The sequence below is a fragment of the Leptodactylus fuscus genome, chromosome 6, assembly GCF_031893055.1.
Source record: "Leptodactylus fuscus isolate aLepFus1 chromosome 6, aLepFus1.hap2, whole genome shotgun sequence".
NCBI lineage: Eukaryota > Metazoa > Chordata > Amphibia > Anura > Leptodactylidae > Leptodactylus > Leptodactylus fuscus.
Window position 1 is genome coordinate 134,364,216 of NC_134270.1, and position 22,658 is coordinate 134,386,873.

At 41.4% G+C, this 22,658-nt stretch overlaps 1 protein-coding gene across 1 annotated transcript in view; it reads right to left on the reverse strand.

Moving 5' to 3' along the window:
• Positions 1-22,658, reverse strand: part of RND2 (Rho family GTPase 2) — an 81,148-nt gene that overhangs the window by 23,647 nt on the left and 34,843 nt on the right. Inside the window, exon 3 of the mRNA XM_075277310.1 lies at positions 2,220-2,329. Coding sequence (XP_075133411.1) covers positions 2,220-2,329 — 110 coding nt within the window. The remainder of the gene's footprint in view (positions 1-2,219; positions 2,330-22,658) is intronic.

Genomic DNA, 22,658 nt, shown 5'->3' on the forward strand with positions numbered 1-22,658 from the left:
CATCGCTACGTACATTACCTCTGTACTGTGACATCGCTACGTACATTACCTCTGTACTGTGACATCGCTACGTACATTACCTCTGTACTGTGACATCGCTACGTACATTACCTCTGTACTGTGACATCGCTACGTACATTACCTCTGTACTGTGACATCGCTACGTACATTACCTCTGTACTGTGACATCGCTACGTACATTACCTCTGTACTGTGACATCGCTACGTACATTACCTCTGTACTGTGACATCGCTACGTACATTACCTCTGTACTGTGACATCGCTACGTACATTACCTCTGTACTGTGACATCGCTACGTACATTACCTCTGTACTGTGACATCGCTACGTACATTACCTCTGTACTGTGACATCGCTACGTACATTACCTCTGTACTGTGACATCGCTACGTACATTACCTCTGTACTGTGACATCGCTACGTACATTACCTCTGTACTGTGACATCGCTACGTACATTACCTCTGTACTGTGACATCACTACGCACATTACCTCTGTACTGTGACATCACTATGCACATTACTCTGCTACTGTGAATAGGGTCCCATTACAAGTTTTGTTACAGGGCCCCAGGGTTACTTGTTACATGTATAGGACATGCTCTATAAGCAACAATTCACAAAAGCAGGAGAAAGAACACCACATGGGATCAGGGGAAAGGAAATGACAGTGTAAAGGAACACCATTATGGGCCCTAAGTTTTGGATGTGACCTATATTGATAAATCTGATTTCTTCCATTCTCCTCCGAAAATATTCACCTTTAGTAGTAAGTACACATGGGTGCTCTGTTTGGTTACAGAAAAAAAAAAAAAAAAAAAAAATCTACCTTGATTTTGTTCAAGAAAAAGGCTGGAGGTGTAATTTCCAAACACCCAAGTATCCAGCGCATTAAATATTATCTTAGGAACGAGTGGATCCAATTGTCCAATACAGTATTGCTATCTAGCCGAAGACAAAATAAGCAATGATAGAATATAAAAGACAGTTGCTATGCCAGATTATAATACAGTATATGTAATAAATGTGATGATTCCAAAAAGTGAAGGTTTTCTTTAAATGAGTAAAACTAGTGATTTTTTGCATGACGGGTATAGCGGTACAATAAGGCGAAAATAGTGCATTTATACTGATCCAACATGAATGATAATAATCCAAGCAATTGTGGGATCTCTGCAAGTGTAGACAATTTAGACAATTCCACTGGAATAAAACACACACAAATGGAAGAAAATAGCATAAAAATTCTGTATAAAAGATAAGTGGTCATTTGTTTTCCATGGCAACTGGATTTTAAAGGACTACAAATGAGCTATAATAACAATATGCAGCCAACCGATAGATGAAAAAAATTATCCCGATGTTCCTCTTCACAATCATGTGTTGTCTAATCACATCAACTTGTATGTGTTACGGTAGTTTTTATTGTCATTGTTATTCATGTTTATTGATGTGCTTTTTCTTTACAAAGACTTGTTCCTATTCTCTTCGTGATAGCCCTAAAAATCTGCTGATGGGAATAGAGAGAGAATCTTCTCCACCAACCTAAAAAGTTGTTTGACCTCAGTATCGAAATATCAACATTAGTGCATTGTTAGGCAGTGTTTGTCAATGCTCCTACGCCTAGTACGCCCACCTAAAATCACTCGCCTTTTGCAAATATAACATGAAACCCTTGTAAATACCCTCCTAAAATGTATCCGGTACATGAACTATAGCTTTATATCAAGTTCTTATGCCATAAGCTGCTGTATATAGAACGATCACCCACCACTTGGGGTAGGCTCACCTTCTACACTGCCCCATATACCTGACATTATGATATACATGTAATTTTTGCATGTTAACATGGTCCCATGACAATGAGTAGATTATAACAAACACCTGTTATCTATGGGAAGTGTTCAATTTACCTGCAGCGCCACCACAGGGCAAATAAGGCATTACATAGTTCCCATTCTAATCATTGGGCAGTCTAATGCAAGGCAGGAACGGTCCTCCGGAGTCAGAGAAACCAAATCACGTCAATTAAACTAATCTGCTATGTCACATATAATCCATGGACAGGTGAGGCACGGATTCTGGAAGAAAGCAGCCAGATTTCCCCTAACCATATCATCTACCACATTCACCGCTATTCATTGAAGTTGACATTTTCACATTAGGATAGATCTATGTTGGAACATAATCCTACTTACCTTTTTTAATACACTGTCTAATGTTTCTGGACGGCTGATATCAAAACAAATGAGTACAGCATCAGATTCGGGGTATGCCAGAGGACGGACATTGTCATAATACGCTGAGCCTGCAAATGGAGAAACACATTAGCCAATTCCATTCAATGTCTTTATATCTTATCCCAGAGCTAAGGAAGATTAGTAGACGTCTTATCACTTACACGTTATAATATAGCAATAAAACTTCCACAAGAAAATACATTAAGGTCTTATATTGAGGGGAAGAAATAAAAGCATTATTATTAGCTGTCCAGCACATCATGCCCACAGTCCTTCTCGGTGCGCCGCACATAATTGGGTTTTACAGAACCCTTTGGCCTGTAGGAGTCAACCATCTTCCAAAGCTAGCCGTATGTTCACCGCATCTCACTGAGTCTTCATTAAATAAGATTTCCACAAAACCTAGTCCAAGTCTTATCTGCCATATTTTACAAATTATATTCATTTAGTTTTTTGGTGTATTGCCTATAGAGCTGTAATGGGGTCCGCGTGGTTTCCGCATGAAAAATGATGCCTCCAGGACTTTTCTCTCCACATATTTCATGTGGATAGACAAACAGAATGGCCCGAACACAGATGTGACCCAGGCCTAAGACTCCTGGACCGAGGTGCAACTGCACCCCTGTATAAAAGTGCCAGTCTCACATACAACCCTCCATATATTGGTAACCACTCAATCCATGGCAATACCTAGCACAAAGACTGAAGCAAATGCAAAGACAATCCGAACTGCGGCCAAGCAACTCATCAGTGTATAATGTGTCATTATACCTATAGACAATGTGAATGATGACCTATAACCTGCTAGTTAGGAATATTTGATTTGTCTTGAGTTCTATATTCTACATTGGTTTCCTTCTATCTGGAGAATCTTTAAAATATTAGAATTTCCTTTATACTCTAGATTTGTAAAACCTTCCTTTCCTCTAGCTGCAATATCTGAAAAAATGCCAAGATGGCATAACATAAAAAGAAAGCGGGCTGAGCCGTAACTGGTGATTTACACACAAGTTGTAAAAACACGCGACAATCTTTAAGTGACGGTTTATGTGTAATACCGCCTATTAAGATTTAGTGTTACAACAGCATAACACCGCAAACTGTACCCAACGCACTGCTGACTATGGTCATAAGACATGGCACAAAGCTACAATAAGTCAATAAGTGTACTTTGACTACGTGGCCATTACAGATCTACATTTTCTGGGGCAGAGGCAGGAAAGAGACTGATGAAGTCTCCATTACCCTAACCAAAATTTTTGCATTATTGTTTGTCATTATTTGTCAGATAATTTCACATTGTCAGACAACACCTATGACTAGGGTCTGCCTGACTCCATAGTGAATGCCCTGATAAGTACCCTGCTGCTCCATTAATGGTGCCCAAATCCACTCATGAATAGTCCACGACAGCCCCCAAGTATAGTGTCCAGCTAGCTGCCTGGAAACCACCTCTAAAACGGTCTGTCTTCTCCCATAAACACCACAGTCTGCCCTTAGAAAGCTGCCAGTCTGCCTATATAAAATTTCCATACTACATCCATAAAAATTACCACATGAAGACCCTTGAAAAGTGCTAGGCTGCTAAATGAAAACTCCCTGGCAGTCTAATAACAGTGGCTAGGCTGCCTTTATAGAAGGTATGGTACTCTTTCCACTGTGTAACCTAGTCTCAATTTTGACTCTACACCTAAAATCATGTCCTTGCACACATGAAAAAATGCCAGGCTGCCCCATTACAGTGGTAAGGCTGCCTTTACAAAAGGTACGGCACTGTTATCCACTGTGTAGCCTGATGGCAATGGCAATGCTGCCCTTATAGAAGGTATAGGACTGTTGTCCACTGTGTAGCCCAATAATAGTGGCAAGGCTACCCTTATAGTAGGCATAGGACTGTTGTCCACTCTGTAGCCTGATAATGGCGGCAAGGCTGCCCTTTAGGAGGTATAGGACTGTTGTCCACTCTGTAGCCTGATAATGGCGGCAAGGCTGCCCTTTAGGAGGTATAGGACTGTTGTCCACTGTGTAGTCCGATAATGGTGGTAAGGCTGCCCTTATAGGAGGTATAGGACTGTTGTCCACTGTGTAGCCCAATAATGGTGGCAAGGCTGCCCTTTAGGAGGCATAGGACTGTTGTCCACTGTGAGCCTAGTCACTGATCTTGACTCCATATTACCCAGCCCATAAAACATAATCACATATATTAGGAGATCTTTACCTTCCCCTGTAATACTCTTTGCAGTCATATAAAAATGTAATTATAACCTCTCAACACTTAATTTCTGGAGATAAAATAGTCAAATTAGATTAGAGATGAAGTGCTCGAACCTTAAGTAAATGACCCTTCACAGATGGAAAGACTCTCACACTTCAGAAGCTCTGATGTTTTAGCTACAGATGATCTAGAAAAACTACCGTACTTTAGACTAACAGTATCAGCTAAGAGATTTTGGTTGAATTAATCTACCTTTGTGGGGGGAAAAAAAAGCAACTTTTTTCAAAAAGTGTGTTTTTGAAAAACGTAGCAGGTCGATTTTAGATGCGGAATAGCAAGTGGTTTTGCCACAGATCTATATTTAATAGGGAAAGGAGAAAAAACACAGGAAAAATAAGTTGTGCTTTCACTGCGTTTTTTCCATTGCAATTTAGAGGCGTTTCGCTACGTGGGAACTCAGCCTAAAGGGGCTTCCCAGGCTAAAAATATAGATGACATATCCTAAATACACAGATGTGGAGGTCTGATACTCCGTTCTATTCCAATGAATATAGACTAGGTCCTATCCTGCTTTGTGGCACTGGAATAGAACCGCCTATTGAAGTCAATGGGGGACTGATGGCGACAGGATGACACAAATCAGCCCACCCTTGGTCGTGTGCATGTAGCCTAAAGATCACATCAGTGAGGGTGTGACACAAGGGACCCTGTGTATAAGCTGATGAGTACAGCAGATCGGTATGGGTGCCAGAGTCGGATGGGTCATCTATAACAGTTTGTTTTTTGTTTTTTAAGTTGAACCCTTTTAATAGATGGAATAGATTTAGCGCTACAGACAACGCTCACCCTTAACCCAACAAGCAAGTAAGACCATTAATAGTTACCTTTTGGTTGTATTATAACCGTTATATCCCAATGTAGCAATATAGAGTCTTTCCCTTTTGCAAGCTAACTACTTCTTTCCGTGTGTCCTTGCCTATTGAGTTTCATCTTACCCAATTCATTTTGACACATGATGGAAAACACGGAGTTGACACTTTTCATAACTGGAATTTGGCTGCGAGCACAAAACCTCCAAAAGAGAGAAATAATTCTTGGCGCATCAAAGCATACCTGTGACCTATACACACAGACCTCGCCTTGTGCAATCACTAAAAGTCAATCCGAGCTGAGCAATCAGGTCAGACTGGATAGCAGCCTGCAGGGAGGTTACATACCAACTTCTCATGTAGACACACATAGCAACATAATACATGAGACATAACACACGTCAAACCTAATCTCAAAGTAAATGTGACCTGGATAACACCACTAATTCATCAACATACCACTGGGGGATTTTCCATAGAGGGACACCTGGTCTGCCCCACTTTTCTCCTAAAATGTAATTAAAGAGCCTACAAACATAGGTCCTTGAGTTGTCCTCTTCTATTGAGTTAAAAGTTCTATTGAGACGTTACTCTGTTCATACTAAGTCCCATGCATGGAGTATATGCAGAACAAGGCTCCTGATGTATACATCAAACATCACAACAGGGCTCCATTAACCCTATTGGAGGTCAGAAAGTGTCCTTTTAGTCTCAATTGAATCAGTATATTATTTATTAAGATATATAGGAGAGTACAGCAGACTGGATTAAGTGGTTGACATGATGCAGCAGGTGTGTATAGTGGCATATGTTGGAGCAGTCTGTTGAGGTATAAGTCGGGAGTCTTCCCAATACTTACCTCCAACGAAGGACTCAGTTATAGTCGGAGCAGACAGCCTAAGGTGCCAATATTTCAATAACTGCCAGTCGAATGGCTTTTCCTAAGGAACTCCCCATACATGGACAACTTTAGGTGAATGGGCATATGTCTGTAATGCGATAGAAGTATGTCACTGTTAGACACTTGTAGAGGCAAATTACGTCCAGAGGAATAAAGGATCGAGCGTTAAACATTTCCATATGCCTGGTCCTTTCTGCCCACAACAAATATTCAACAATCCTTAGCCAACTACATCATGCACTTTAGTAGGTTGGTTGTTCCTACTGAAATCAACAGGGGCTGTCTACATCTCATGTGTATAGTCACCTTCACTTATATCTGGCAACCATTAGTGCCATTTAGCTCCCATCCTAGCTTTGGATGAATAACTACTATAATGGCTGGTCTGTCATCCAGCAAAGTAAGAATGGCTGAAAAAACTGGACATGTCTTATTGACCTGACCTATTAGGGTAGAAAGATTTCAGATTATGAGAACATCAGTTTATATGGAGTTTTATTGGTCTCAGTCTTGTACCAGGTTATTTCCACCAATCCTATAGACATGAGTGGAGAGATAGCCACACATGAACACTACTACTCCAAATACACAGGGAAATCAGGGCCCCCTAGGCGTACTAGTGGTTGGACCATCCAAGATCATATACATCACCTACTGCATATATACAGTATAATATTTTTGGAGCAATATTAAGTCCATGATGCTGTACATTTCGGGGTTTACATACAGTACACATACTAACAGTGACCGACTGGTGGGATAGAGCCCCCTACCCACAAGGGCCTACAATCTAAGGCTACCTCTTCATTATGCACGTCCTTGATAAAAGGACATGTATTGGATAGCTAGAGTGTATATGAGGCAATGAACCGGTCTAGAGAAATGTAGATTATTCCTAAGATAACGGAAATGACCTAACTATACAATATGTCCTGACCATTCCGTAAAGTCCTAATCACTTTCACACTGTTTACTTCATCTGTTCCGCACTGTCCAGCCACAGGTCATCGCCATAAATTTATATAGAGGGATTATTACATTGTAAACTCGCATGAGCAAGGTCTCTCATTACCTCTCTCTGTGCCGGTGATATATAGTCATAAATATAGGACCATAAAAGTAATAACTGCTGTCACCTGAAGCATGGCGGCCATTTTGAGAAGATAAGAACAAGTGTTGTACAAGGTACGTTACAGGGTTAATGGTGTGGAAAGTCACATCTGCCTCTCTCCTATATCCATAAGCACAATGATTGCTAGCCTGGAGAGGAGAGACAAGGTGCTAAATTATGTATGACCCCACATCCGGGCAGGGACGGGCGCTCCGCACAGCAGGTGACAGCTGCTGGATGACACTAAGTGGTAAAGCGATGCACAGAGTCAACAGAAGAGCATGTATAGTAAGTAAGAAAATAGAGGTAAAGGTCAAGGACTGAATGAGGCGAGTGAAGAATAAATAGATTTTTGACAATTATTTAAGGATCTAACTAAGCGCAGGAAAATGCGCATGTGAAAAAGCAAAGAAACTAGGGAACTGGATGATAACCAATACTATCACCATCAGCACTGCCGCAGGGGTCGTCATATCTGCGCACAAACCAAGGACTGGTGATCTGCCAATAATGGCTATTATAATTGAAACCCAACAGGTTAAAAAAAAACAAAAAACTGCTTGCGATATAGTGCTGCCATCCGGTGGTCATTTTATTGTGAAGTAGGCCATGTTAAGGATTTTACCATTTCTACTATATACCTAGACCTGGATATCACCGCAGGATATGCCATAATAGTCAATGGTGTTGCCATGTGTCTAACTCTCACTATGGGACCCACTCCTGTGTATAATCTGAGCCCTGCTGACATAGTCCCTGAAGAAGGAACCTTCTAATCCCCATTACACTGCTGCCTGCAGTTGCTGTAGGAATAATTAGCTCCATTGCGGAGTGCGACAGCATGAGGTGTGTGAAATCCCGCAGAAATTCATTAACTCCTCTAACACCAGATTGACACAGGAATGCAATATGAATGACAAGGAATTAACCATAATGAAATCTGGATGCCTATAATGATTTTATATACTTACAATAACAATACGCATACAATAGTACTACTGTCATATGGCATCTCTGCTATGTAGAACTAAGTAAACTCCGAATAGTCCCATACTCAGACTGCAAACATACTCCTGCTATCTAGTTGCATGGCTCTTCATCATCCAAGGCGGAATACAACATACAACAAGGATACTTTTCCTCAGTTATTACCACGGCTGTGGAGTCGATAGGCCAAACTACTGACGCCAACTCCTCAATTTTTCCACAGCCCAACTCTAACTCCTTCATAAATGGTCATGGTCAGTCAGAAGCAGTAAAGATCCTAAGGGAGGGTTCACATGGTGTAACGTGCCGCGTGATGTGGCACGTAGACGCCGCATGAGCTTTTGCAGGCCGTTCACGCTCCCATTGATTTCAATGGGAGTGGGGATCGTATATGCGCCGCAAAATCACGCCCGCAAAATAGCGCGGCACATACGATCCCCGCTCCCATTGAAATCAATGGGAGCATGAACGGCCCGCAAAAGCTCATGCGGCATCTACGTGCCACATCACGCGGCACGTTACATCGTGTGAACCCTCCCTTTAATTCAAGAAAAATCTAGTGATCGAATTCTTATGAAAATAAATATGCAAAAGTTATACATCTAATGGTCTGTTTGAGGGGCAATGGTAAAGCCTTTAAGAGACCCCAAGTTTCACAGTTGGTCTCAAAAGTTGGAGTATCGGGGCCAGTTTTTTGTTTGTTTTTTTTTTGGGGGGGGGGGGGAACAGAAAATAAAATGGACCATTTAAAATGATATAAATTATATTATATACAATTACCAGTATTGTAAAATGAATTAGATATAGATTTTATTGCACATTTACTTTCATGGGTATTCCATCATTGTCTTTTTCAGTGAATTTGAGGATCTATATTGCCAAGGATATTAGCCATATATGAAGGAGTCAGAGTCGGAGCGATGCTTTGGCCTACTAAAGGTTTGGCAGAGGATTCTTCATTGATACTAGATAGAATGTGAATGAATCCGATGTGCAATTCCTAATACTTATACATAAAAATATACCCCAAAGGCACCAAGGTCTAGGTACGACTGTATCCACTATAGCTACACCCCTGTACATACGGGAAGAATGATCTAAGATACAGTTATGGAAATGAGCCTTGAACTGTAATCTCACAGTGAAAGAACAGCGGTAAAATATGGAGTGAGGCACTTACGCCGCCCGAGGCTTTCTCACAGACCTGTCCATGATTTATTCTTTGATTTCAGTCTCAAGTTTCTACTTTCTCAGTGTCCCAGACACAATGCCTTAATACATACACACAAATGTGAGAAAAACCATTGACATATGATACAAGTTTAACGCTATTTACTGACATGCTGCGTGCAAGCTACTAGTCCCTGGGTAATCCTGATAATATATCAATCAGTAATGATCATATTGTTAAAGGGATACTACAACCTGTAGAGAAAGGACGCTACAAAATGCAAAGGGCCCAAGCGTTCCTGCAAATGCCGTGTCCACTTACCTGGCCCTACAGATTGTACTACTCACTTGAATGGGACGGAGTGGGATAAGCGGCCATATTACTGTATATCAGACACACACTATCCCAGCAGCACCACCAAAAGGAAAAATAAGCATTTCCCAAATAAATCAATTTTATTATCTGTATATGGAGCAAATATACTAGACCCTATTTCTCTGGTTAAAGGGAACCTGTCCTGTTGACCATACTGTCTGATCTGTAGGTACCATGTAGAATGTTCTAGAGCATGAAACGCTGAGTAGATTGATATGTAGTTTTGTGAGAAAGTCAGTAAAACCTGTACTAATTTATTTCTCTGTTTTTCCGATGTTTAGGAGTCCGGTGGGAGGTCCTACTTAAGTGACTAACAGATATATATATGCATGCACGAAAATGGCTGTCAATCACTGCATAGGACCGCCCACTGGACTATTAAACCAAGTGAGAGCAGAGATTTAAAGAAATAAAATCTAAGTGAAACTCAATCTTTTCCCATCAAAGTATATATCAATACACTCATCTCCCTCGCTCTATAACATGCAATTAAAAAAAAAAAAAAAAAAAAAAAAGACTGATTCCCTTAAACAGATAATGATCAAACACATGGGATTTCCAATACCAAGTCAGAATTCCTCAATGCAATATTATATATATATATATATAGATAGATAGATAGATAGATAGATAGATAGATAGATAGATAATTTATGTGGGCAGTATAAATTAATGTAGAGTTTGGATTTACTATAACTACATAAAGGAGTCCAGTAGGTGGTTCTCGCCACTTTAGTCATGGTTGTATACGAAAGGCTGTCAGTTATTAAAAGGGATTATCTGGTAGTTGGATAAGTTTTGTTAAATATAAAAGCTGATGCCACCCCAGAGGATAGTTGGGGGGGGGGGGAGGAATTCTCATTCTTCTACCTCCCCCAGTAATGTTCCAACTCGCAGTCTCATGACCGACTCCACTCTACTCAATGGACCTATCACCAGAGTAGAGCGTAGACGGTGAGGTCAGGCAAAGCTGAAGCAGCTGCAGGGTAGGCAACGTTTACCCAGTTCCGTCACCCTACTGCACTCCGAAAGGGTTAACTATGGGGCTCCTGGGGACATATATTAGCAATAAAGGTTATGCAATGCATTGGTAAGTTTCGTTATATCCCGGACAAGCCGCTGATAAAACTGTCCACTGGACTCCTAAAAGAGCAAAGTTATATTAATGTTTTTCCCCACAAAACTATTTACACCTCAACCTGCTCATCTCCTCCTGATCTATAAGAAATAAGACATCGTGTTTAGCAAGATGGTTTCCTTTCAACATGGCAGCATTTAAGACGACTCATATTTTGGAGTTTATATTCTTGCTTGAGGTTACCAGCCGCTATCCAGTTAAGCTGTGGATGCTCCCGGTTGCACGCCAGCGTATAAACGTGCCCCTGCTGTTTGTTTTACATTTCAGTTGACTCCTTACGTAATGTAACCGCAGAACCTTAGTGATTTGAAATCCCTATGCATACAGCAAGCTGGAAAGTCTCTGCCGGAGAGGACTTACTCCCTTTAATGTCAACTTTACCGGTTCCAAGGTTTGGAGGTGCTAATTATTATCTAACATTGTGAACCCTCACAAACGTTAGCATCTATTGTATCACTAACCACACGCCTCAAGGGAACGCAGCTGAAGCAACAATTTAGCAGCTTGGGCTGGCTCTGTCGATGTCCGTCACAACCATGGGAAATACATCACTAGGCTGTAATGAACATATTGAAGTTTTCCACAAAACACAAGACATATTGCCAGTGAGTTTTCCACATGGCCTTGGGGGAGACAAGCAGATGCATATCTGTGGTGCGCACAATGTAAGCACAGAAAAATGAAAGCGTGAGATGTCAATGTAATTCCAGAATGGGGCTTCCCTGTAAAGTCACCATGTGTAATGGCACAATAAAGTAGTATTTAAGTCATGTCAATCTATTATATTCTAATTATGATGGAAACAAGAAGGATATAGTCTACTGCTGCTAGGTCTTAGCTTTTCTACATCTAGTCTAGGCCATAACTGGTTAAAAAATACTTGCACCTAAGACCATAGCAAGGAATAAGGGAAGAATAGCTGTAAAAAAAAACAAAACAAAAAAACACCAGCACATGGAGTCTAAAGACTGAAAATGGCCATGGACATAACATAAGTGTCAGCCAATATCTTTCTTTCACAACACCATTTACATGCTACTGCATGTGGAGAGAGATAGAAGTCGTGGGCAAGCACCTATGGCCCAAGAGAACAAAAAAAAAAAAATGGACAAGTGAAAAACCCAATATGTCCAGAAGAGTATATAATAGTACTCTTATCAAAGCCTGACCCTTGTCATATATGGATGAAGGTCAATACAATGGTTATCCTTAAAGGGTACTCCAACCACAAACAATCACCTATGCACTAGAGGCCCAACAACTGGGAACCCATTGATTGCCAGATCAGGACATCCCAGTCACCCAAACCTCCCAGTAGACACACTGGGGCTAGGAAAATAGAGAAGTGGTCAAGTATGTGCCCTGCTGGCCAAGAAAAGTCTTGGCACTGAAGAAGAGCAACACATCACTTGGCTATATTCATCAGTGTCGTATGAAGCATGAGCGCACATGGAACTGAGGAATAGGAAGAAACCAGCCAAGTTTTTGTAACTTGGAACAACTTCTTTATCTTAGTATTTAGAGACATCACACACATATCATGAAGTTAGTGAACCTACATGAAACTTAGATCAGCCATCTCTTTCACCATAAAATAACTACTGATATTCAATTACTGAAGTTCTCAGTTATCTTCAACCCCAATAACCTACATGCTCAAGTCTAAAAATCAGCCCCATAGGTTTCCTTGCCTTTTATGATACAATAAAATATTAGGGACACAGATATAGGGGATGCAGAAACAGCAGCCATAACCAGGCCCTGATGGTTGAGGGAACCCAAAGAACCCTTCGCCTCATAAGAGGACACCAGTGATATATACAAAGAACATTGCAGGTGAAGGACTCGGTTTTGTATCAGTAGCTTCACCTTATGTTATTTATATTGCCAACATATTCCACAGTGCTTTATAGATAGTCAATACTGTCCTATATAGGGCTCACAATCTACACATAAGTCAGTCTTTGGAATGTGGGAGGACACCGGACTACCTGGAGGAACCCCACACAAACATGGGAAGAACATACAAACTCTTTGCATATACTGTCCCAGATTAGAACCTAGCAAGGCTACAATGCTAACCACTGAGCCACCATGCTGCCCCATGGAAGGTAACACAAGAAATCAGCACCAGAAAGCCAATGTCCATAAGATGGAAAAGGTTGGAAGCATACAAAGCTACATGACCTTCACATAACTTTACAAGAAAATACTAATTACCTAGAATTCTTGTTGACGTGATAGCCTTCAAGGAATGAAATAGAAAATCAAAGCCAAGTAGGTAAGTACTGTACTCAAGACCTTGAGAGCTACTCTACCTTAGAACGAGTCTGCCTCAGTCAAGTGCTGGCAGAACCTTACCACCCAGGAGCACATTAAAAGGTTAATATTTTTATACATTACCTTATTTTTACTGAAAGTGAATTGTTATTACCATTAATCCTCCGGCGCTGGTGTCTGATAACATACTGGGAGCCATTTCTGAAAAATTAATGGTCCATGTTCATATCACTAATGCCTTATTTCTACTAAATGAAATTGCTAAGGGGTTTGTAATCTGAAAACAACGCGAAAGCCATAAATGATGTATTGATGGTTATATATATTATCATTAGGAATCACGTTTGGTTTCTTTTTTTTTTTCTTACTAAATTAATTGCTTTTCTATTTTTCCATGAAAGATTATAAGAGATCTCCAACCCTTGCAGCACTTTCTACAGTAGTAAGAGTCTGCTATTATTAAACATGTGTCAGCCGTGCAATGCCTGCAGGACAGTCACCGGAACAGGGGTCAACGGAAGGATGGGAATTTACAGCTGCCAGATAGATAATTAGCTTTATTACAGTTAATATGAGGCGTGGGATGGTAACACTGCCTAACAATGCCTGGGTGTTAAGAATCTCGCAGCTGTTGTAGTGAAGCTCAACCCAGTGGATGACTGAAAAAGACAACCTTGAAGAACGCACATGGCCCGTGTCACCTGCTGTGCAAAGACATTATTACAAGCTGGATTTGGACCATTGTGAATAGAAATGATCAACTAATTATTAGTTATGATAATGAAGGGTAAAGCTCCACATACCGAGCAGCAGCCAAAAAGCACTGTTCGGTGGGAACACATGGCAGGATTTACCGCACCGCTCTTCACAGAAAATCCGCAGAGGAAAACTATAGGTATAACTGAGATGATAGTATTTACAAAAACGCAACGATTTTTGAAATTGCAGCATGCCTGCTGCGGATATTTATCTGCAATTTGTGCGTGGGATTAGCCAAAATCTCATCCACTTTGTAAGTGCTGAAAAAAAACACCCCAGCAAAATTGCCGTGTTTGCTCTACATGGTGACCCGACTCAAAAGACATGCCATAAAGCATGATACTATAGCTGAACGGCATCTTGTCAACGTGAGGACACAATTTGCAGTTAATATAACCAGGCTCGTATAATAAAAAGTAATGTGCGCCGCCTGACTAGGCACAGTCCAAGTAGATGAACCAGCACTCAAATGGAGGAAAAATCCCAGCAGATTGCAACCACTGCTTAGTATGGGAAAAAGTTAGGGGCCTTGAAGAAAATACTCAAAAACATGATCCTGGAACTAACTTTTAGACTAAGGTCCCACATAAGAAATCGCAGCAAAATGTGCTGCATTTTTTTTAAGTAGTTTTTTTTTCTTTAATTGAGGTTTTGCTCGTTTTTTTCTCAGCCTTCTTCTTTGTATAGGGAAAACGCTTGTGATTCCGCAGCTAGAGTTACCATGCAGTGTTTTTTCTGCAACTCTTTTTTGCTGCAATGTATGGATGAGCGCAGCCAGAATCTCATTCACTGCTGGTACTGTGAAACGCAGCAGGCAAAAACATTGCAATTTTACATGGAACCTTAGCCTTAAAGGGGCTCTAAGGCAACCTCTGTTAGGTGGGTCCCTACACTAAAATGACTCACCTCTCTTAGGGCCTAGGTCTCCCAATTAAGAGCAAATATGTTTTTCAGCCGTATCATGTCCACAAACAGCCTCCTCTCTCTGGACCTGTGGCCTCTGAATGAATAGAGGAGTGTAGTTCACCCATATTAAGCTCTAATGAGAATCAGCCTTGGACAAACAGGGTATTGTTTTTGCAATTGTATCGCAGCCACAGCACCGTGCACCTGTATTTCTTGTTCATATTGTTTGGCAGTGCTGACCAACTTGTCTGTATTTGGAAGAAATACAGTCATGTTTTTTAGATGAGGGTGGATGCTGTCGGACACAGGATGGAGGGGCTCCATCTGCATTAGTAGTTAACGTTCATTGTTCTCATCCCATGAACACCCGACAGTAAATAATGGTACCGTGAACCCACCCAGTCATCTGTAGAATGTTCCCTGATCACACTGGGGCTTTGCCAATGAACAAACAATTTTATGACTTCACAACAAGGGGATCAGCAGAAAAGCAATGTTTGCTCGAGTGCTAGCTTATTGGAAATATGTTTACTCAGACTTCGGGTCTATTGGAAGATACTCTAGTCAGACCAACATTACAAAGTCCCACCATGATCAGAAGTTGCCACCCAATATCTTCCTGGACTGCTGTCTTTCAAGGTGACAAATTGTGACAGGATAATAAATTGGCCCATCTGCTAGATGATGAGCCAATATCCATGGGCCTAGATTATGAGACCCTGGAAAGATTTACAAAAAGGTATTACAGCGGTTAATAGGAAGCAGCACCCAACCCCCTATGGGGATATCCATGTCCATATAGAATGACGCAACTAATGGACTCTTCTATCCTTAGAGCCACCTACATGTACATGAATAACACACTGACCTACCCATCTTCATTACAAAAAAATACCCTGTAAATATTTCAGTTTACAAAACTGGTGGTGTGTGCAGTGTTAGGTGGCACAGACTTGGCATGTCTGTATATTTCTGGTCACTTAAAACCCCTGACGTTCCTGCAGCCCGGCTCTAGCAGACACAGCAGCTGAATGCTAACACTGACTCTTTCACGGGCAACACAAGAAGAGCAGTGTGCAGATACACAACACTATCACAGTATGAATTATATATGACTGTGTGTGACTGAGGGATTGTTTAGCTGGAATGTACCAGGGTGCCTTGTGCTTGCATGTGTTTCCTACCATCATGGGCAAATATACCTTTATTATTTTCCTTGCACCCTGGAAACTCGTTTTCAGTTCTGCTGAAAAAGAAAGGTTTGTCACTAGAATTTTATCATGTATGGGTAATGGATGAGACAAAGGAGTGTTGGTTTGTTTCTTTCCATTCACTGGTAAAACTGACATACCCCAAGCGACTTGCAGCTGTAATCGGAGCAAAAGATGGCGCTACAAAGTATTAACGCAAGGGGGCCGAATAATTTTGCACGCTCAATTTTTCAGGTTTTTCTTTGTTAAAAAAGTTTAAATATCCAATAAATTTCGTTCCACTTCACAATTGTGTCCCACTTATTGATTAAAATTAAAAAAATGTTATACCTTTATGTTTGAAGCCTGAAATGTGGCAAAAGGATGAAAAGTTTAAAGGGGGCCGAATACTTTCACAAGGCACCTACCCGAGTTGTAGTATTGGATCCCCGTTCTATCCAATACTTGCACTAGTCACTCAGGTGACCGCTGTAGCCGATCACTGGCCTCAGAAGTCACATGATAGCATATGATTGTGATGTCACCAGTACACAACATCTAAGCCTCTTTACAGCTGGCCCAATAGGGTACTCAATGCTGCGACAGAGGACTGGGGGTAGGTGAGTTTCTCCTCTTTTTATTTTACCTCCACCCCTAGTCCTTCTTGGGTTTTTTCAAAATAACTGGAAAATCCCTTTAAATAAGAGTTGACCATAATAGCCATTTTCAGCTAAAAAAGTGATTAGCCAAGTTGGATTAGTTTCGCTACATGTATATTACATAACTGGGGTCATACACATTAGGGAGAGTGTGTACGGAGACTTCCAAGTCATTCCTGCTCCGCTAGGGATTCTGGGTAAAAAAATATGCAAATCTATTCTCCAGGATGTAATTAGGAGAACAGTGCCTCTGTATGCTGCCCTCTAGAGGGCAGCATCCTTAACATCATGCATGACTCAGTTAATAAGCCTACTAACATGAAGCTGGGTTTATTGCCAAATTAGTATTTCTATTCCAAAAGGAACAGATTCATACTATATACACTCACCGGCCACTTTATTAGGTACACCATGCTAGTAACGGGTTGGACCCCCTTTTGCCTTCAGAACTGCCTCAATTCTTCGTGGCATAGATTCAACAAGGTGCTGGAAGCATTCCTCAGAGATTTTGGTCCATATTGACATGATGGCATCACACAGTTGCCGCAGATTTGTCGGCTGCACATCCATGATGCGAATCTCCCGTTCCACCACATCCCAAAGATGCTCTATTGGATTGAGATCTGGTGACTGTGGAGGCCATTGGAGTACAGTGAACTCATTGTCATGTTCAAGAAACCAGTCTGAGATGATTCCAGCTTTATGACATGGCGCATTATCCTGCTGAAAGTAGCCATCAGATGTTGGGTACATTGTGGTCATAAAGGGATGGACATGGTCAGCAACAATACTCAGGTAGGCTTTGGCGTTGCAACGATGCTCAATTGGTACCAAGGGGCCCAAAGAGTGCCAAGAAAATATTCCCCACACCATGACACCACCACCACCAGCCTGAACCGTTGATACAAGGCAGGATGGATCCATGCTTTCATGTTGTTGACGCCAAATTCTGACCCTACCATCCGAATGTCGCAGCAGAAATCGAGACTCATCAGACCAGGCAACGTTTTTCCAATCTTCAATTGTCCAATTTCGATGAGCTTGTGCAAATTGTAGCCTCAGTTTCCTGTTCTTAGCTGAAAGGAGTGGCACCCGGTGTGGTCTCCTGCTGCTGTAGCCCATCTGCCTCAAAGTTCGACGTACTGTGCGTTCAGAGATGCTCTTCTGGCTACCTTGGTTGTAACGGGTGGCTATTTGAGTCACTGTTGCCTTTCTATCAGCTCGAACCAGTCTGGCCATTCTCCTCTGACCTCTGGCATCAACAACGCATTTCCGCCCACAGAACTGCCGCTCACTGGATGTTTTTTCTTTTTCGGACCATTCTCTGTAAACCCTAGAGATGGTTGTGCGTGAAAATCCCAGTAGATCAGCAGTTTCTGAAATACTCAGACCAGCCCTTCTGGCACCAACAACCATGCCACGTTCAAAGGCACTCAAATCACCTTTCTTCCCCATACTGATGCTCGGTTTGAACTGCAGGAGATTGTCTTGACCATGTCTACATGCCTAAATGCACTGAGTTGCCGCCATGTGATTGGCTGATTAGAAATTAAGTGTTAACGAGCAGTTGGACAGGTGTACCTAATAAAGTGGCTGGTGAGTGTATACTAACATATTACATAACTACATATTACATTCATACTATATTACTAACATATTACATAACTGGTGAAATTCGGCTGATCATTTGGCACATTGCTGAAGTCCCAGGGACTCCCTGATTGGCCAGTTTAGTCTCTTGGTTGGGAGTGTTGCCGGTGAGATCCCTTGTCTGAGTGATCCAATAACTTTTCAGCTGATCACTATGACCAACCATTATCTCTTGTACATGGCCGCTTAATTGATGGCATGCCAGTTCTTATTGCCCACTCACTAAAACCTGTGTAAGCCAGGTGTGCAAGTAAACACGTGGGGGAACGACTGGATGAATGATCAATTATTCCGGCAACACAGACAGGCCTTATTATTTTATGTCCATGACCTCCCCTACAGCTGACGGCAATGATGGCATAAACATTCCAAGTCTAACTCTTCAGTAGACTACATCATATAAATATTAGGAGCTGACAGCGCAGGAGACACGCAGGCGCACACATATATACATCACTGTCAACATTTGGAAGTCAATTCACCAAGACTTTCCAAAGGCAAACAGAGGCAGAGACATTTCTGTCAATACAGATATGGAAAGAATAACATTTATTACAGACTACAGTTCTCTTTGAAATAAAGGTTTTCTACACATACAGATGTCCACGGAGGAACATGACAAGTAACTATTCCTCTCGTATTTATAGAGATTCCTTTCTTAGACCTCAGATATAATGCAGTGTTCAGTAGATGTACAGTAAATATTCCATAAGGAAGAGCCATCCTAAAATAAATTACATTAAAGGGGTTATATGGGGAGAGAAAAGTTTTCATAATACACTTAATGCACTGGATAAGCATCCTTACACATATAGAGGAGGGTCACTCGACACCCTGATTATTAGATTGTAGAACTCAGTGAGGCCCGGATCACATCTACGAATGGGTTTCCGTTCAGGGAGTGCGCTTGGGGACCACCCTAATGGAAACCAAGTCCGCATATAAAAGCAGTTACCTTAGGTAGCCGGCAGACCCCATAGACTATAATGGGGCCCGTGTGGTTTCCACAAGAAAAAGGTGCAGAGAAAAGAGCTGCTTGTAGGACTTTTCTCTCCATATTTTTCATGCGGAGAGGGGCCCGAATGCAGATGTGAAACGAGCCTAAGGTGTTGAAATCTCTCTGCACAGCCTCCTCTGTTGCAAACATAAAACCGACCTCGCTCTACTCTATGTACAAGCAATAGGAGTAGAGTGGAGCGCACCAACAGAGGAGGCTAGGCCCGCTAAGCTCTGCAATTCTAATAATCAGCATAGATGCAAATCCATTTTGACAGATGTAAAAATTTACCCCATTGACTTGTATTGGTCTGTCTGTCCAACGTGTCCTATTTTTTAACAGTCTTTTAAAATGGGTCATTAATGGAAACAAAAACATGTCCACTGTTCTAAAAACGGATGTATGTCTGTTTGTTGTATGCTTGGGGCCTTAAGGTATAAAACTAAAATTGGAAGGTTATAGCCAAGTTCTTGAAGATCTTCAAACTCTTTTTAAAAGTAGTCTACCACCACCAAACTCACTTCTAAATCCCTTATATGCTTGTGTAGGGTCAGTTTTGTTGCTTAGAATGTCAACTTTTACTCCATAGGCCAGTGAGCTGTTGGGTGCTTGCAGGGCAAAGTCACATCTGTCAGGGCACTAGTTTTCTTTTGTGGTCCAGGGACAGCAATTTGCAAAAATCAGAAAAGAGGATGGTGCTCCTGTAGTTAGGGCCACGCCTGCAGGAGCACCGAACAGCTCATTGCCATAGGGAATAAAAGCTACATTTATCAGAAGCAAGACACAAGAAAAGGCACGTTCTCTAAGTCACTAACCAGTCTTACAATAGTGAATAAGTGGTTTTCCTTTAATTGCTTGCCTACTAAAAGAAATCTAATTGCCCCCCAAACTGGTGTAACTGGCTCCTATTATCAAAAGTATCTTGTCCATCCCTAGCCCATGGACAAATGGGATGAGATTACTTGAGATTTACCATCTCTCTATTGGGCCTAGAGGCTACTGACAAACATGTCCTTGCACTCAAAAACCACTTACCTCCTAATAAAGTACAGTCGGCTCGGTTCATTTAGAACAGTAATGTATAAAGCGGACGTGTGTCCCTATAGGTGCAGTGCCAATATGGGTATCAGACAGGTGGGAAGTTTCTATGTGGTTTAGCAACCTGTTCCTACAATCCAGATGGCCCTAATCATAGGGGGGATGAAAAGGCCTCGAAATAGTGACTAGAAAATGACTAAATGATGATGGGAACGTTGGAACTCTCACCTATTGTCTGCACATGAACAATGTGGTAATTACTATGTATTTCCTCAGCCATGAGAACCCTGGGTTTAGCTTGAAGGCAATCTGAATGCAAGTAAACAAACTGGAATCCACCAGTCATTGTAGAAAGCAGTACAGTCACCTGTAAAGGGAACAATTTGATCAAAAATGTTAAGGGTTTTCTGCAGACTTTCCACATTCATCTGTACCTGTCACCTCTCCTCCGCTTACACATAAAAAATAAACACATTCTTCTTCTCATTCTCACGTCTAGTCAACTTCCACAGAAATATAATACCCTTTGCCTAAAGTCAGCCTCAATCTTATGACTAAACACGCAAGAGGCGGTGAACTCTTCCACTTGTCATCTTGCCCATTCCATTGTCAATTTATGAGGTTTTTATACTGAGTTCTCTCTTTTCTTCACACTTCTCCTTCCAAAAGTTGAAGACCACTACCAACCACCTTCAATAGACTCTGGTCCACCAATTCCAAAGCAGTTGGAAATTTTTCCTCCAACCCCTGCCATTCCTGAGCAATTGGTGCTGTTAGTTTCTGCACCCATTAGGCTCTTTACTCTCAGGTGGGTGATCCTGATCTAAAACAGACTGGAACCGCCCACCTGATATTTTTTAGCTTAATTACCATATTGGGTGCTGAAGCTAACAACACCAATTTCTCAGGAATGGTAGGGGGCTAGAGAAAAAAAAATACAACTAATGAGATTAGTGGAGCCTGTTGATCGTTGGATCAACTTGGATCTGGAGATCAAACCTTCTTAATAAGGTCTTATTAGGACATACATTTTCGGTTTTACAGTAGTTTGGTGATCACCTGATTACTATCCTGAAACCTCATACAGTCAAATCTTATGGCAGGAGGGACCCTTCTACATCACTAAATTACATGGCTGTGGCCAGCCAAATAATACATACATGATTTTGTTCCACCAAAACAATAACCTCTCATGGTTAGTGGCTCTCCAATCTGGCTAGATACAACCTCAGCACCCACCCACCTCTAATACTAGGGGCGTCACCTGTTTATCAGATTGACCACTGTCATGTATAAAGATTGAACCCCCTAATGGTGGACATGGGCCAGAAAGTTAAAGGAGTTGTCATATTTTTGCAAATTCTGCATATTCATAGTTTAGTTACAAGTTATGCAACTTTCTAACACTTAGTATTTCGTCCTAATGATTTCTACAGAAAGCTGTTAAACAATAGGAACACTTTCATCTTCTATGAATAATTCTCAATATAGCACACAAGGGACCTATATACAGAGAGAAATTATTATACCAGGCAATGATTATCCAACTGATGCAAGTCAATATTTTATGTTGGGTCTTTGAGTAATGGTTAGAATAGAAAAACAGATGACGTTTTCCTTGTAGAAGTGTAAGGTGGAACTGTAGTTGCGTCTAAGCAGTTATACCAGGGGAAGTTGTGTTTGTGCATCCCATCGTATCATCCAATGGATGTGGCCTGATGCTTGGGTCACGCCAGGCAAAGGGCTCGCAATAGACAGGGGAGCATTTGTGGCTTAGCAGGAGTCAAAGCCTGAAATGCTAAGAGTCAAACATTCCCTGTGTATATTTGCCCTTGATAAGTGGCTTGCCCCTCTATTAGGCCATGGTTCACATAAATTGATGGTGGGTCCCAAACTTTTCCAACTCCGTGCAGCCCTGGAAAAAAAAAAAATAGTTGGGCATTCATGCCAAAGAATTACCAAAAACAAAAAAAATGCCCTAAGAACACAGATAATGTTGCTTGAAGGCATGTAAAATTATTATGGGAATAAATCAGAAGGATTTTACTTTCTTACAGTTTCAACCGCCAGTAGTAGGCTACTCCATATAGCAGTCCAACTAGCAATAGCTACTCCACATAGCAATAGCAGGCTGCATCATATTAGGGACAG